Source organism: Schistocerca gregaria, unplaced genomic scaffold (genome assembly GCF_023897955.1).
Source record: "Schistocerca gregaria isolate iqSchGreg1 unplaced genomic scaffold, iqSchGreg1.2 ptg001307l, whole genome shotgun sequence".
NCBI classification, from domain to species: domain Eukaryota; kingdom Metazoa; phylum Arthropoda; class Insecta; order Orthoptera; family Acrididae; genus Schistocerca; species Schistocerca gregaria.
In genome coordinates, this window is record NW_026062618.1 from 10,484 (window position 1) to 29,546 (window position 19,063).

The window sequence follows — 19,063 nt, forward strand, 5'->3', positions numbered from 1 at the left end:
ATAGTCTCACTCAAAGAAATAACATTAAAATAACAAAATAATATAATCATTACATAATTAATTGTTACAAAAAAAAAAATTCAAAAAAAAAATTCGTTAAATACAAATCAACTATGATATAACTTAATATACTTAATAACAAATACAATTAAATTTTTTGTTAAAAATAAAGAATCAATAATAAATAAATAAGTATAAGAGATCAAATGATCAATATGTAAACTTACATAATCAAAAATATTGATAATATTTATCAAACTAAATACATACAATATAAATACCCTAAGATAGTAAACAAAAAACTCCAAATTTTCCATAAAAACACAAATCTAACTGAATTTATTATTTATAGTGCCTATTACACTTAAATCTCTCTTTATATATATATATATACAATATACTATCATTTATATTATCAAGAAGACTTATTTTTTTATTTTTGAAAATAAAATTTAATACTGATAACAATGCATTTGTGTAGTGTTACAAAATTGTATTTGAGATGATAGGATTCGAACCTACGCTGTTGGTGCCAAAAACCAATGCCTTACCCCTTGGCTACATCTCAAATACAATTTTGTAACACTACACAAATGCATTGTTATCAGTATTAAATTTTATTTTCAAAAATAAAAAAATAAGTCTTCTTCTTCTAATTGACTATTAATATTTGCATCGCTTTCTTTTAAAAAATCGCAATACATCTCTTCCAACTCGGAACAAGACTTACAATAATTATTAATAATAAATTCATCAGAATTTGATCAATCCAAATCATTTATATTCACAATATTTTTTAATTCGGATGCTTTAATATTAATATCGAAAAGACTCTCTAGAGATCCCGACCCACGTACAAAATCAGCCGATAAATAATATCAATCAATATCAGAATTAATCTCATTATCAATACCACTGTCAATACCATTATCCGTACTTTCCTCTAGCTTTTCCTCAAAAAATTCGCTCTTACGTAACAATAAATCCTTAAATTCAATAAAATCATTTTTATTGAATTTAACTCCTTTATACCTTTCATATTTTGAAGTGTTAGCGATTGTATTATTATCATCATACAAATCCTTTAATTCTTTCTCGTAAGAAACCTTTTTTAAAGTTAAAAAAGCCAAAACAAGTTTTAACTTTTTATAAAAAAAATATACATGAAAATTTTTTCTATTTTTACAAAAGGTTAAAAATAAGTTTTTCATACTTTTTTCTTCCTTTAAAATATTTAAAATAGAACTTATATCATGCTCAATACTTCTATTGAAACTACTCATGTTCTTCTTTAAACCCAAATTACTAGAAGTACTAAATTTAACGTTAAAAAAATTTAATAACCAACCAATATAATTAATAGATGGATTTACTAAAAATCTTTTCTCTAAAAACATACTTCTGTGCAAATCAACATCAATAAAATTTATAAAATTATATTTCCGTAAAATCCTGTTATTTAATCGATATCAATATATCGTATTATATCATTCACTATAACCCGGTACATACTTCTCTTTTTCTTTATTTGTGCAAACACTACTAGAAATAATTTCATTTAATTTTAAATTATTAGTTAAATCTAATACGTTGTTATCAAATAATCCAAAATTATTTGCAATATAAAAATAACGGGATAATAAAATTCTATTTTCCAATAAATATTTACTTAGAGGATATTTCGTATACAACTGTTTAATTTTTCGTTTACCAAAAAAAGGTAATTGTATTGACTTTTTTAAAAACGCACTAATCAATATTTTCCCAAAAGAAAAACTACCGTACAAATTATCAAAAACATTATTATAACCTGGTACACTATTTATTTTACTTAAATGATTTGCCACAGAACTGCTATAAGTCATATATCTACTATCACCGTACGTTCCCTTTAATACATATTTTTTATAAAAATCATCTTCTAATAATAATTTATTTTGATCAAAACTTATTTTTTCATAATCATCTAAAACGTCTTCCACATAAACAGACTTTACTGTTGACCTAGGATTTAACTCGTTAAACTCAAATTCTCGAAATTGAGAAGCTGAAATACATGATTCATTATCGTTATAATCATTTAATGTATTAATACATTCACTATCGCAATAAAATTTCTCTAACATAAAAAAATATTTATCATATTACATAAAATACACTTATATTTAATTATTTTTTACTTGAATAATTTGAATAAACGTTAATTAAATTTATTTTAAATTTTAAATTATCACGTTCATTCATACTCAATGACGATCTATATTTTGCAAACAATTTCTTATTTATAGGTATATAAAAATACTTAAATAAATCTTGTACATTCACATTGAATATAGTTGTAATTTTACAATTATCTTTAATAACAAAAGCTAACGTTTCTTTGTTTTTCTTAAATTTTAAAACACTTATTATATCATTTTCTTCATTCAAATTAAACGAACTAAATCAGCGATTATTAGTAGTATATACATTATAATATCAATTACCATTCACTTTAAACATATTTGAATAATCTACAATATTATTTTTATTAATATCATTACTAACTACTTGAGTCTTAAAAACTATATCATACGCTGATATATAATATTTAAATAAATAAAAATAACTATAACTACTTGTATCTAAATATTTATAACATCTCTTTTTCTCTAAAAGATAAGGTACTTTAACAGAATGTTCCAAAGCTTTTGAAAAACAAAAATTATTAATCAGATTCTTTAAATATACATTATTGAAATACAAAACAGTATTATATGATAAATTTGAAAATATCAAACCATTTTGGTTTAAAGACAATATTTCATAATTATAACGTAAATAATGTGTTAAACTATTATTTTTTTTACTTACGAAATTTTTTGAATTTTTGTTCAAATAACGAGCTTTAAAGAAATCAAAATTACCTATATAATTAATATTTTTTACAAAGAATATTATTATCATTAATAAATTAAATAAATATTTTTTTTGAAACCAATTGATATTCCATATTTTATATTTTATATACACTTTAATATATTTGTATATAATACATATTATTAAAGTAAATACAAGTGTTACAATCATACACATTATATTACATACTTCCGCCATATACATATATATATTTAATACTAAATAAACGTTAAAAAATAACAAATATATATATATATTTATATAACTGATATAATTCCAATAAATAGGGATAAAAAAAAACAAAATAATTATTAATACTAATACCCTTTACTGTATAATTCTTGCATATTGGTTTAAAAAAAAAAAAACTTGAAGACTTTTTTAAAATTTTAAAAACAGAAAAAAATACAGAATAAGGCGAAAATATTCGATCATTTTGAACATAAGCAGAAAAAGCATATAACCCAGAAAATTGAGAAAATTGATAATACGTATTAACTATATCCTTATATATGTTATCTTTATCGAAAGGCAAAATATTCTTCTTCAACTCAGTATATCCACTGTTGTTAATACTTTCTTCCTCAAGAAAAGTATTATCACTATACTTTTTTTCTCAATTTCATCAAACTGATTCAAATATATCATTATCTGTAACCAACTTATCTTCGTATTTCATTTCCTGAAACTCTTTTCAAGAAAAATTAAGATTACAACCATTATCCTGATTTAATCCATTTAGTTCATAAATCAATTTATCTAAATCTAATTTTCTAAATTCATCGTTAATTGTTGGGTCACCGTATCTTTCTAAATTTTCCAACTCTTTAGCTCGACGTTTAGTAATAAAATTATCATCATCTAAAATTAACTCTTCTTCACCCAAAAATTTCCTATAAATACTCTCCTTATACGTCGATATGAAATTCAAATTACTTAATTTAAATAAAAAATTACCTAACCTACGTTTAACTCAAAATAAATTATTTTGCGTTAAACGTTCTATTTTTAATGAAAGAATATCTAACTTATCTAACGTTTTCTGATATTCACATATATCATTATTACTAGTTGTAGATGTTATACCTTTGTAAAAAAAATTCCCTCTCTTTTTATTCAAATCTATATTTCTTAATAAATAATCTAAATCTTTAGGATACAACAAATTAATGATACTAGTCCACACATCATACTTATAGACGTATAAATACATGTGATATCACACTAAATATATACTTAATAACATATACAACACACCAACAACCACAAAATTTTTACAAAAATTTTGTAAACCGCATAAAATATTAATTAACCCGGAAAAAGAATAAATATTTATATTTATTGCGAAAACACTAAATAAAATATCAAGAACGTTATTCTGTAATAAATTATAGTATCTATCGAAAAAAAAACTAAATTTATTTATATGTTCGTCTTCTCATAAAAAAACTCTATTATATTTATATAAATAATCATTTATAAATTTCAAAAATGAAAACTCACCGTACATATATGTGTAGTAATAATCGTAATAAAATATATTTATATATATATATTCGTACAAACTAATATCTACCAAATTAACAAAATTAACATTTTTTGACAAAAATTGTCAGTTCCAAGAAAAATGAATCCAATCTAATATATTACCACACTCCTTAAAATAAGGAGCAGTAACTGCACTTGATAAAGCATTACTACTACTAGTAATGACCATATTAGTTACAAATTGATCATTTCAATACAAAAATATTTTATTTAAATTAATATACTCATCTAAAAAAAAATTACTTCTAGGTAACTTTTTGAAAAAAAATATACCATCTTTTAACATTAAACTAAAAATACTATTTTTATCAATAATTACATTCTTATAATCTAAAGCCATTCCTTTTCAGTCAACAAAGTGTTTTAACTTAAACTCAGAATAAGGGTTAGTCAAATAAACTATCACCTTAGACAAATTTAAATCAGCTCTATAATTCATACTATCCAAATTACCAAAAAATTCTCTTAAATAAACCAAATCATAAAAATATAAAAAAAATTTTCTTAAAATAAAACTACATTTATCAATAATTATTGATATAAAAAAATTATTTATATAAATATAATTAATTGTATTTAAACAGTTATCTATTAAATTGTACGCATAAACCAAAAATTTATATTGTTCTGATAATGAAAGTATTAAAAATTTTGTGTAAAACATAAATGAATTTATGTCTTGTACATACGTATTTATGTCTATATTCTTCATTTTTTCTTGGAAGAAATTGTATACAATTTCTTCCAAGAAAAAATGAAGAATATAGACATAAATACGTATGTCTTCCTTATCAACTATCTTATCAGTAATAGCATAATTATAATTTCCACAAAATATGTTCTCCCTTCTTCTACCGGAAGCAATAATATTCTTATCCTTTAAACCTGAAATAATTTCTTCTTCATACAAAAATCACTGATTTTTATAATTTTCGTATAAAATTTCATTCATTTCATTTATCCTACTTAAATTAGCAATTACAGTACTTTTCGAAGTAAGATATGCCTCTCTAAATTCCATCATCCTAATATAAGTTTCTGTTAAAATAAAATGCTTTTTAATAAAACCAAAAAAGTATTTTTCGTTAAAAGATGTAAGATGAAATAAATCTGCTAAATAAACAGACCAAAACCTAGATAAATATAACGGTATATCTCTATACCTAATATACATCAATAACCATTTTGCGTACACATTCATTATACATTGTCCCAAAAATAATGCTTCTCATGCATATCAATACAAATTATACATCGTAATTCTATATAATTTATTAACATACAATTTTAATGAAATATATTTATTATGCATATCGTATACGTATGTTATTTCGTTTATACAACAATATAACTTATAACTTATTTTACTAATAAAGGACGTATCGCAATACATGTACCTCATACATTCGTATGTATTTACACACATAAATTTTAAAAAATTATAATTCGTTATAAACAACAAATCCAAAATTTTTTTTATTAAAAAATAAGAATTATACACAACACAATTCCTATTTACTAATTCACGAATTTTATTAGACATAATTTTTATTAATTCTCACTCCTCAATGTTAAAAGTGTTTTTACAATAATATGAATGAGTATTCATATTTATTTCCAACAAATTGATTGTATTAAATATATAGTAATAACCATTAAAAATATTTGGTACAAAAGTTTTAAAGGCATTATGCAATATATCATAATTAATAAAAAAAAAATTACTATTATTGTATAATACATATAATTTATAGTACACATTATATTCCATAGTTAACGGTAATTTACTATTATTCATATACTCCCTCCATGGAGATATAACTTTAATCGATTTAAATTCGCCAAACCATGACTCCATATACGTATATTTAAATACTTTAATTTTTTCAATAGCTGATATTGTTTTATATTCAATATCAGCTATTGAAAAAATTAATCCACTATGCGTATCAATATACTTTGTATACAATGCTAAATACGGAGGAAATAAGTTATATAATACATTTTTGGAAAAAAAAAATTCAATTCATTCTTCTAAAAAAAAATAAAATTGTGGAAAAAAGGGAGAAACGTAAGGTAAAATATAAGTTTCAACCAATTCTATTATATTGGACCCTATTCATAAACCGAACGGATAAAGGAAAGTAAAAAACAAAAATCCTAAATCAGTATCTTCCCTTAATAGTTCAATCAATTGTTCTAATAATAAACTAATTCCAGACTTTGAAACTGAAAAAAAATACGAAAAATCAAAAAAAAAATATTTTTTAAAAAAAAATTCATCAAAAAAAAAAAAAGATTGAAAAAATAATGTACTAAATAATTCATTAACCTTATATAAAAAAAACTTATATATATCATCCACTATAACTATATTATATATTAATAGTATACCAACTATTAGCAATAATATTATTGTTATCCATTGAACTTTTACTAATAATAGTAAATACTTTAGTGAAATCAAAGTTAGTTTAACAATATGATTAAATATTGTTTTTGTTAAACTAACTTTGATTTCACTAAAGTATTTACTATTATTAGTAAATATACTCTTATTTTCCAATTTATATTTTTCAGACAACACGTTCACGTTCAATGATTTAAAATTTCAATTCGAGTAAAAATAATTACTTTTACTTTTTAAAAAAACTTTAGTATCTGTATAATAATCATTTATTATATAATATAAATATTTGTCACTTACATTACGTCTGTTGTTTTTATTATTATCTTTATACAATAAAATATTAAATATATATTTATTAACAAATTTTAATTTTTTGTCAAAATACTTATTTTTTGTACAAAATGTATCATTAAATAATTTTAATTTAGTTTTGTTTAAATTTCATTTAGATAATAAGAAATCAAATTTTTTTAGAAAAAAACGAATTCGTTTTTTTCTAAAAAAATTTGATTTCTTATTATCTAAATGAAATTTAAACAAAACATCTCCATAATTTTTATCATTTACAGGACTTTTTTTCTTCATAAATTAAATTTTATTTTATAACTATAAATATACTTTTACGTTACTGTTTTTTATATGATTTTTTATCATTGTTATAATAATATTTTATTTTTTTAAATAAATTTATACCATTACTATATAAAAATACATTCTTATTAAGTCACTTAACTTTTTTTCATAAACGTCAATAAAACGACGACACTTTCTTATTAAAAACACACGCGAGACAGATTTTTAAAAAAACAATATAACATAATAAAATCTTTATTTCTTAAATATTATATATATATATACATCACTAATACTATACTTTCTTATACGATATACCTAATATCACTATACATTACGTCAACCACCAATCTATATAAAGAAGGGAAAATTTTATGTCCACTCGAAGTATAAAAAAAAATTAATTATACTTGTAAAACTACAATATTCGTAATAAATTCTATCATTATTTAATAATAAAATAATTAGAATAGCTAAACTATTAAAATTCTTTTCGTCACATACATTATATATATTATATATGTAATTACTCATTTTATCCTCAAATGTATTGTAAATAATTAAATCTTTATTTTTTATAAAATGTATATACAATATATTACTATATACGGGTAATATATTATTATTACAATATTTGTTTAAAGGTATAAAAGTTTTTATACTAAAAAATGTACTACTCAAATCAATACCAAATAAAAAATAGTAATCATCTATCAAAAACAAATCGGTTCTAGACCTATTTAACATTAAATTACATTTACCGGCAACGAAATTATGCATATTTTTATTATAATCGAAATTATTTTTTATACTAGTTTCATTAAATAGATTACAAATATGTAATATTAATTTTTTATATAATATATTGTCATGATAATATATTTCTCTTTTCAAAAATTTTTTTAAAATTTTTTTTAAGTTTAAAAATAATAAATGTCTATTTTTTATTTCAATAGAATATTCATTAGTGATATAATTATAAAGTAAATCATAATTTATAATTATATTTTTTAATAAATTTACAAATTCGTCTTCTTTTACTAAAAAAACTTTCTTACTTAACGTTACATGCAATAATTCTATATTAAGAATGTATGCAAATTGAAATAATATATCAACATTTACTTGATTATTATCACCCCTTTCATTAAAATACAATATGAAAGGATCTAAATTACTTACTAGTTTTGTATTAAACAATATTTCTTTTATTTTATTAATTGAATTATGATTTTGTTTTAGATATGTTATACTATATTTATATAATGTTTTGTTACAACTAAAGTTTAAGTTTATGAAGCATACAAAAAATATATATTTTATAATAAAATATATATTTTTTGTATGCTTCATAAACTTAAACTTTAGTTGTAACAAAACATTATATAAATATAGTATAACATATCTAAAACAAAATCATAATTCAATTAATAAAATAAAAGAAATATTGTTTAATACAAAACTAGTAAGTAATTTAGATCCTAAACTTTTAAAAATAAACTTAACCGCCTTAACTATCAAAGAAGATATAGATAATATAATACTCCTAAGATACATTTTATTTTTTTTAAAAAAAATAAAATGTAAAAAATGTATAAAAGCACGTACAATTTTATATACACATACTAACATGTAATAAATTAACAATATACCTACAACTAACAATAAGAAACCAATAATTATTGTAGCAATAAAATTATTTAATTGTAAATAATTGATAATATATTCATCATATAATTCAATATTAAAATATACCCTTAATAATAAATCCCGTATGTTTATATATACCGCATACATATATCACATATATACATATGTATCAACTCGTAAAAAAATAATTACCTTACAAAGTATAAAAAAAAATAATATCAATAACACTAGCATAAAACTTAAATTTTAATTTTTTTCGAATATTACATATATATATATATATTATATAATATATCATCTATTATTAAGTATATAATATCAAAAATGCCATCATGATAGCCATCAATCCCATTGCTTCCGTTAACGCAAATCCTAATAAAGTATATCTAAACAAAATATCTACCGTATACGGATTTCTAGCTAATCCTTGAATTAATCCAGAAAACAATATACCTATACCAGCACCAGCACCAACAACCCCTATAGTTGCTAACCCTGCACCTATAAATTTAGCAGCAGTAACAAATGTTATATACAAAACCGTTTTTGTAGGATTATTTGACATATACTATAAAATAAATAAAAACTCTTATACAACTTATATAAATATTATCAATTTAACTTATTATTATATTAATTAATAATTTAATTTATTTAATTCCTTTACATTTCATTTAATATATACAATTAAAATGATTTTTATATTATCTATAATACCTATATTAACTATATATTATATTACGTATACGTAATATAATATATAGTTAATATAGGTATTATAGATAATATAAAAATCATTTTAAAGAAAAAAAAAATTAACACAAAAATACGTATACACACAGCGTACGGTACATATAACACAATTTTTGTCACTTTCACTAAAAACATCACAATACCAATAAATCACTGTCAGAAGTTTTTATTAAATTCCTCATCGTCTAAATTTAACTTACTATTATTTTTTAAAAAAGGAATCACACTAAAATATAACGACTTGTCGTTAAAAAATAACTTTAAAAGTTCTGTCTCTAAAAAAAAATCATTTAAAAATTTTACATCTTCCAATACATATATATTCTTATAATCTAATTTTTTTAGAAAATTTTTAAAAAAAAATTTTGTACTAAATCTAAATCTTTTAATCAAAATTTCTAAATATAAAATATCAGACATATTTAAATATATATAATTAAATACTAACTCTAATAAAAAATTAACCCAATTTTTTTTTTTTAAATCAAGTGATAATATTTTTATAAAATCTAAGCCTAAACCTAAATAACCTTTCTTAAGAAAAAAAAATTTTAAAAATTTATTAAAATTATTAGCTTTAACTCAATTTATATTATACTTAACATAAAATAATCTAGATCTTTTATCAATTTTTTTAGATGAATTAAAATTCATTCATCAACCAACTTCCCCGTACATATAGTATATATACATTATATGTGATCATACAAAATCTTTTATTTTAAAAGCAACATTCATGGATGATGCATTTATATAACCGTAATTTTTTAAAATTTTGTACAACAATGAATCATATATATTTATATTACAATTTATTTTAGCTTTTATATCTTTCTTTCTTAATAAAAAAGTTCTTATAAAAGAATTATGTGTGTTTAGATATAAAAGTATATTGATACACGTATACATGTATTGTATACAATACATGTATACGTGTATCAATATACTTTTATATCTAAACACACATAATTCTTTTATAAGAACTTTTTTATTAAGAAAGAAAGATATAAAAGCTAAAATAAATTGTAATATAAATATATATGATTCACATAAAACATACCTAGTAGAATTAATAAAAAATCCCGTTATAATAAATACAATAAAATTTTTAGAAAATAATAACAATAACAAAAAAATGTATATTATATAAAAAAAAATAAAAAACACAGACAAAATAAATTGCTTTATAAATTTAAAAATAAACTCATATAACTTTATATTTGTAAAAAATATATATTTGAATACTACATAGTTACAATTATATAGCAACTCAATAAATAAATTGTAATATGTTTTACATAAAAAAAATATATTAAAATACTTAGTATAATTAACATACGTATATACAATAATACTCGTATTACGTAATAGCATATATAAATATGCATGCAATAGCACGTATAAGTATGCGCGCATACGTGCTATTGCATGCATATTTACAATAAAATTTATTGTTACTAAAAACGGTATCACCAATTTACAATATGCCTTGTATCATAATTTTATCATTATAATACTTATGTTTTCAAAAAACACAGATAATTTGTATAATTTTAATTCATTATTATTTATTAAGTATTTATTTAACAAGAAACTTTTGTAAATACGATAATTTTTATCACAGTAAATGATTAGTATACTTTTTATTTTTTTAAAAAAAAGTATATTGAATATTGTACCAACCGATACGGTCTATATACGTTATTATAATTATAATAACGTATATAGACCGTATCGGTTGGTACAATATTCAATATACTTTTTTTTAAAAAAAATAAAAAGTATACTAATCATTTACTGTGATAAAAATTATCGTATTTACAAAAGTTTCTTGTTAAATAAATACTTAATAAATTCACAAAATTTACATTTTTATAAACATATTTCTTGTAAAGAAATATACTGTTAATGTAACGTAACACAGAATACTTACAATCCAACCTTATTAAATTATCTATATAATATTTTTCTTTATATCAAGAACATTTTCCATTAACAATATTAATAAAAAAATTAAATTTAATTATTAATACATAATACATTAATCTAAAAAAAAAACTAAACTTAAAAAAATAATCAATTTTATTTAATTTACCTAACAAAATACTAATAAATTTATTAAATGAACGAATCCTATAATAGCTATAATATCAATTAATTAAACTGTCATTATCGCTAAGTTTACTAGAAAATAAAGACAACAATAATACCACAATATAACCATTATACAACATGTTTTTATAAATAAAAATACCATTATTATCATCCATATCATTAACGGTATTATAAATATGTTCGGACATCCTAAAACCTATCAATTCTATAATACAATACAATAAAAATCTATTTTTTTTTAGAAACAATTTATCTTTCCTAAAACCTTCTTTTTTTTTCTTATTTTTTACAATACAAGTGAAAGGAAAAAACATATCAAAAAAAAAATTATTATATTGTGATAAAGTAGACTTACTTACCAAAATATCGTAATCTTTACTACAAACTCTCTTTCGAGAAACAACAATACTGCTATTTGCAACCCAATTATATTTTTTATTTATAAAATTATTTATATCAATACGTTCACGATTAGCGACTATCTTACTACCTTTTTCTTTAAATGTAGTCAAAGAAAAAAAATCAATTGAATTCGATATAAAATAAATGTATATATTATAATATGATTTAATATGACCTTTATAAAAAGCGTCTAAACCTTTATTTCTCCTATAAAAATATAAGTTAAATAAACAACATAATAAATAATTTATAAAAAAATCAGAAAAATCGTATCTACAACGAACCGAATTATAATTCATTAAACGACTATTATTAGTTTTTTTTAATCCCATAAAATATTTTTTTTCATTTTTTCATTTCATAAAAAAAAATTCATCTATCTATCATATATATATATATTATTATATATTTTCTATTCATTGTAACAATATCTTATGTTCATCGTCAGATATAATATTTTTATTTAAATGAAAATCAATATACTTAATTAAATATTTTTTTAAACTACATTCACTTAAATACAAATTTATTTTTTCCTTATCATTCTTAATGTTTTTTCTGTAAAAACTTAAATTAAAAAATTTTATAAAAAAAAAATTTTTAATATACTCATTATACATATTTAATGCAACTAGATTATCACAACTTTTTGTGTCAACAACATAACTAGAACTATTATCAATAAAAAAATTACTTCTTTTAATTAAATGTTTCAATAAAAATGATGTTTTATTGGAAAACATTTCGTTAAATTGAAAAGAAAAAAAATTAGAAAACATATTATTTCCTTTAAAATGAAAAATTTCCTTATTATAATATATTATCTGAGTATTCATATCATACGAATCAAATCAATTATAATACACACACCTATTCAGATGAATATTATTATAAAGCGATATACAAAAAAATAAAGGATTATAAAATAATAACCCATTTAAGTAATATTTTATAAAATTCTTTCATTTGTTAAAAAATTATAATTATTCCAAGGACCCACCCTACTTAAAGTTTCTTCTTTCTTTAAAGAATTTACGTTATCGTTACCATTTTCATCACATTCAAAAAAAAATGGTTTTTGGTTTATATCAAACCCTAAATTATCACGTACCAATAATAAATTTTCTAATTTTGAAAAACAAGCTGTATCTACAATTGTACTGTTACCTACAGGTAACAAAAAAGTTTGTAAAATTCTACAATTTGTAATATACTTACTATAATTACAAAAAGAAAAAAACATTAAATGATTAGGCGTTAATCCGATAAAAGATAAATAATTAATTAAAGTACTGTTTGAATCGTACAATTCACTATATTTATTGTACGGATTACAATTATTTTTATTAAAAGGAAAAGATAAATAGTCGTAAACACTTGTTCCGTTGAAATATGTGATAGGCGTATAATCAATTGATCGATATAAGTCATATAATGATTTATTTGTACAATCAAGTAATGGTTTAACTTTAAATGTTTCAGAACACTGTAAATATAATTGACTTTTTCAAAATAATTCCTTAGCACTATAAATAGTGGATTTCAGTTTTTTTAATAAAAATTTATTGTAATACTTTACATCAGGTATTTTAATATTTTTATACTTGAATAAAAACATATTGAATAATAATGATATATCATTATTATTCAATATGTTTTTATTCAAGTATAAATAGTATATTTCATTAAATGAAAAAGTATGAAAAATAAATTTCACTAACATATCAGGCCTTGATAATAAAAAAAAAAAAAGTATTTTCATAAATTCGATTTTTCAACCATAAATAAGGTCTTTCTAACGAAAGTTTATCATTGCTCATATCAGATTGATACAAACCGTATGTCCTTAAATTTTTAAGTTTTAACTGTTTCATTAAATAGAATCATGCAAATTTTTTTAAAAAAAATTTATTTTCTTGAACCTTTATATGTAAAAAATAAAAAATTTTTATTAGATATAAAGTATATATACTTATATAAAAATCATACGGACGCTCAAAAAATTTATGTGAATAAAAATTTAATAAATCCGTACTATATAAATTTGTATAAGGTTTGTTATTATTATTATTTAAACAATAATAATATATATATTTAATTTTTGGAAATAAAAAAATAATAGAATTTATCACATCTTTTTCATTTTTAAATTTATATTTTATTTTTTCTAACGCAGTTAACAAACCATTTACATTATGTATGTTTAATCTATAATTAATTGAGTCATTATTAACGTCGTATATTGATTGAGATAAAACAAAAATTGAATTATTGTTAATTTTTTTAAGTTTGTGCTTATTGTATACAAATGAATTTTTCACTAGTGAATGTAAAAATCTATCTTTGTTTGATTTTTTATTATTAACTGACAGATATCTGTCAGTTAATAATAAAAAATCAAACAAAGATAGATTTTTACATTCACTAGTGAAAAATTCATTTGTATAACCCATAAATTCATAATATAATGTTTCTTTAAAAATATTTTTTATATATAGGTTATTACTAATATGTTTATTATCTAGTAATAAATTTGTTTTTCATAAAAAAACTGACATATTTTCGTTAAATATTCCCTTTAATTTGTATATTAATAAATATGAATTTTTAGTATCATCAGGTATAACATTATTTCGTGGACAATAATGTTTACCTGATGATACTAAAAATTCATATTTATTAATATACAAATTAAGTGTTTTATTTTTATTTGCGCCCACATAAAAAAATATTTTTAGAAAAAAATCTATGTAATAACAAATTATTCTTTACAAGATTATTATTAATATAAGTATAAATACTATCTAAGAGTAAAGGTCTTTTTAAAAAATAATTGCTATTAGAACTATTAATATATTTATCCAATACATTTAAATGTACTTTATTGTGATTTTTAACTAAAAAATTTAAAAATTTAATTTTATTTTTATTAGATGTAATCTTATTACCGATAATACCTTGATTTTCGTACAAATTGTTAAACTTTGTTATATTATTACAATAATAATTATTTTTTACGTATTTACTTTTTTTAGTAAGATATTTATTATTTAAATGAAATTCATTTTTGTTCAGTAAAAACAATCATTTTAGTTTTTTGTTAATCATAATATTGATGTACATTATTAATATATTATTACTATAATTATATACTTTCTTGGTATTTTTTTTAATACCTATATGTTTAATACGTGTACTTTTATTAAACATATAATTCTTTTTTACATGTATATATTTTTTTCAAAAAGTATTGAAAAAAAAATAAAAAAAGCATACTTTTTATGAGTTTAGAAGGACTCGAACCTTCAATCATAACCATTATGAGCGGTATGTTTTACCTATTAAACTATAAACTCTTATTATATATATACATTACCCTTATATATAATTAATAGTACACATATTAATTATACAACTTTTTTTTAACTCAAATTTCAAAAAGTATTGAAAAAAAAATAAAAAAAGCATACTTTTTATGAGTTTAGAAGGACTCGAACCTTCAATCATAACCATTATGAGCGGTATGTTTTACCTATTAAACTATAAACTCTTATTATATATATACATTACCCTTATATATAATTAATAGTACACATATTAATTATACAACTTTTTTTTAACTCAAATTTCAAAAAGTATTGAAAAAAAAATAAAAAAAGCATACTTTTTATGAGTTTAGAAGGACTCGAACCTTCAATCATAACCATTATGAGCGGTATGTTTTACCTATTAAATTATTTATCCTTAAGGGATAAATAATTTATACCTATAAATATATTATAAAATATAATTTATAAAATCTTATTCTTATAAGATTTTATATCTTATAAGAATAAGATATAAAATAAGTATAAATATTTATTTATATAAATATTTATACATATAAATATTATAATTATTATAAATATTTATCCTTAAGGGATAAATAATTTATACCTATAAATATATTATAAAATATAATTTATAAAATCTTATTCTTATAAGATTTTATATCTTATAAGAATAAGATATAAAATAAGTATAAATATTTATTTATATAAATATTTATACATATAAATATTATAATTATTATAAATATTTATCCTTAAGGGATAAATAATTTATACCTATAAATATATTATAAAATATAATTTATAAAATCTTATTCTTATAAGATTTTATATCTTATAAGAATAAGATATAAAATAAGTATAAATATTTATTTATATAAATATTTATACATATAAATATTATAATTATTATAAATATTTATCCTTAAGGGATAAATAATTTATACCTATAAATATATTATAAAATATAATTTATAAAATCTTATTCTTATAAGATTTTATATCTTATAAGAATAAGATATAAAATAAGTATAAATATTTATTTATATAAATATTTATACATATAAATATTATAATTATTATAAATATTTATCCTTAAGGGATAAATAATTTATACCTATAAATATATTATAAAATATAATTTATAAAATCTTATTCTTATAAGATTTTATATCTTATAAGAATAAGATATAAAATAAGTATAAATATTTATTTATATAAATATTTATACATATAAATATTATAATTATTATAAATATTTATCCTTAAGGGATAAATAATTTATACCTATAAATATATTATAAAATATAATTTATAAAATCTTATTCTTATAAGATTTTATATCTTATAAGAATAAGATATAAAATAAGTATAAATATTTATTTATATAAATATTTATACATATAAATATTATAATTATTATAAATATTTATCCTTAAGGGATAAATAATTTATACCTATAAATATATTATAAAATATAATTTATAAAATCTTATTCTTATAAGATTTTATATCTTATAAGAATAAGATATAAAATAAGTATAAATATTTATTTATATAAATATTTATACATAAAAATATTATAATTATTATAAATATTTATCCTTAAGGGATAAATAATTTATACCTATAAATATATTATAAAATATAATTTATAAAATCTTATTCTTATAAGATTTTATATCTTATAAGAATAAGATATAAAATAAGTATAAATATTTATTTATATAAATATTTATACATAAAAATATTATAATTATTATAAATATTTATCCTTAAGGGATAAATAATTTATACCTATAAATATATTATAAAATATAATTTATAAAATCTTATTCTTATAAGATTTTATATCTTATAAGAATAAGATATAAAATAAGTATAAATATTTATTTATATAAATATTTATACATATAAATATTATAATTATTATAAATATTTATCCTTAAGGGATAAATAATTTATACCTATAAATATATTATAAAATATAATTTATAAAATCTTATTCTTATAAGATTTTATATCTTATAAGAATAAGATATAAAATAAGTATAAATATTTATTTATATAAATATTTATACATAAAAATATTATAATTATTATAAATATTTATCCTTAAGGGATAAATAATTTATACCTATAAATATATTATAAAATATAATTTATAAAATCTTATTCTTATAAGATTTTATATCTTATAAGAATAAGATATAAAATAATATAATATTTATTTATATAAATATTTATACATATAAATATTATAATTATTATAAATATTTATCCTTAAGGGATAAATAATTTATACCTATAAATATATTATAAAATATAATTTATAAAATCTTATTCTTATAAGATTTTATATCTTATAAGAATAAGATATAAAATAAGTATAAATATTTATTTATATAAATATTTATACATAAAAATATTATAATTATTATAAATATTTATCCTTAAGGGATAAATAATTTATACCTATAAATATATTATAAAATATAATTTATAAAATCTTATTCTTATAAGATTTTATATCTTATAAGAATAAGATATAAAATAAGTATAAATATTTATTTATATAAATATTTATACATATAAATATTTATACATATAAATATTATAATTATTATAAATATTTATCCTTAAAGGATAAATAATTTATACCTATAAATATATTATAAAATATAATTTATAAAATCTTATTCTTATAAGATTTTATATCTTATAAGAATAAGATATAAAATAAGTATAAATATTTATTTATATAAATATTTATACATAAAAATATTATAATTATTATAAATATTTATCCTTAAGGGATAAATAATTTATACATATAAATATTATAATTATTATAAATATTTATCCTTAAGGGATAAATAATTTATACCTATAAATATATTATAAAATATAATTTATAAAATCTTATTCTTATAAGATTTTATATCTTATAAGAATAAGATATAAAATAAGTATAAATATTTATTTATATAAATATTTATACATAAAAATATTATAATTATTATAAATATTTATCCTTAAGGGATAAATAATTTATACCTATAAATATATTATAAAATATAATTTATAAAATCTTATTCTTATAAGATTTTATATCTTATAAGAATAAGATATAAAATAAGTATAAATATTTATTTATATAAATATTTATACATATAAATATTTATACATATAAATATTATAATTATTATAAATATTTATCCTTAAGGGATAAATAATTTATACCTATAAATATATTATAAAATATAATTTATAAAATCTTATTCTTATAAGATTTTATATCTTATAAGAATAAGATATAAAATAAGTATAAATATTTATTTATATAAATATTTATACATATAAATATTATCTGTCTCGCGTGTGT

At 18.2% G+C, this 19,063-nt stretch overlaps 2 protein-coding genes and 1 non-coding gene across 3 annotated transcripts; all 3 read right to left on the reverse strand.

Annotated features, from left to right (window-relative positions):
- Positions 1-497: 497 nt before the first annotated feature.
- On the reverse strand, positions 498-568 carry Trnaq-uug (transfer RNA glutamine (anticodon UUG)). Its single transcript has one exon. It is a non-coding gene; the product is annotated as a tRNA-Gln (tRNA).
- A 5,436-nt stretch (positions 569-6,004) lies between these two features.
- LOC126330585 (DNA-directed RNA polymerase subunit beta''-like) lies at positions 6,005-9,226 on the reverse strand. The gene is made up of 6 exons (XM_049996368.1): positions 9,060-9,226; positions 7,840-8,570; positions 7,081-7,179; positions 6,845-6,898; positions 6,574-6,675; positions 6,005-6,366 (listed from the first exon to the last, which is right to left on the reverse strand). The coding sequence occupies exons 1-6, from the start codon at positions 9,224-9,226 to the stop codon at positions 6,005-6,007; spliced, it is 1,515 nt and encodes a 504-aa protein (XP_049852325.1).
- A 157-nt stretch (positions 9,227-9,383) lies between these two features.
- LOC126330586 (DNA-directed RNA polymerase subunit beta''-like) lies at positions 9,384-15,668 on the reverse strand. Its single transcript, XM_049996370.1, has 13 exons — positions 15,626-15,668; positions 15,003-15,095; positions 14,482-14,870; positions 14,150-14,214; positions 13,929-14,079; positions 13,643-13,835; positions 13,350-13,516; positions 13,220-13,308; positions 12,303-12,556; positions 12,043-12,152; positions 11,172-11,320; positions 10,541-10,670; positions 9,384-9,647 (listed from the first exon to the last, which is right to left on the reverse strand). Exons 1-13 carry the CDS (start codon positions 15,666-15,668, stop codon positions 9,384-9,386), a joined length of 2,097 nt encoding a protein of 698 aa, XP_049852327.1.
- Positions 15,669-19,063: the final 3,395 nt, after the last annotated feature.

Coding starts and splice junctions, on each gene's coding strand:
- LOC126330585 (XM_049996368.1), bottom strand. CDS start 9,226: ATGTATGCGGTATATATAAACATACGGGATTTATTATTAAGGGTATAT. Junction 8,571..9,059: donor ATATTGTTAATTTATTACAT/GTTAGTATGTGT, acceptor TTTTAATGAAAG/GGGTGATAATAATCAAGTAA. Junction 7,180..7,839: donor CGAATATTGTAGTTTTACAA/GTATAATTAATT, acceptor TATTGTATAAAG/ATAATAATAAAAACAACAGA.
- LOC126330586 (XM_049996370.1), bottom strand. CDS start 15,668: ATGGTTATGATTGAAGGTTCGAGTCCTTCTAAACTCATAAAAA. Junction 15,096..15,625: donor TCCTTCTAAACTCATAAAAA/GTATGCTTTTTT, acceptor GTTATTACATAG/ATTTTTTTCTAAAAATATTT. Junction 13,836..13,928: donor AAAATATTAAAATACCTGAT/GTAAAGTATTAC, acceptor TTATATTTACAG/TGTTCTGAAACATTTAAAGT.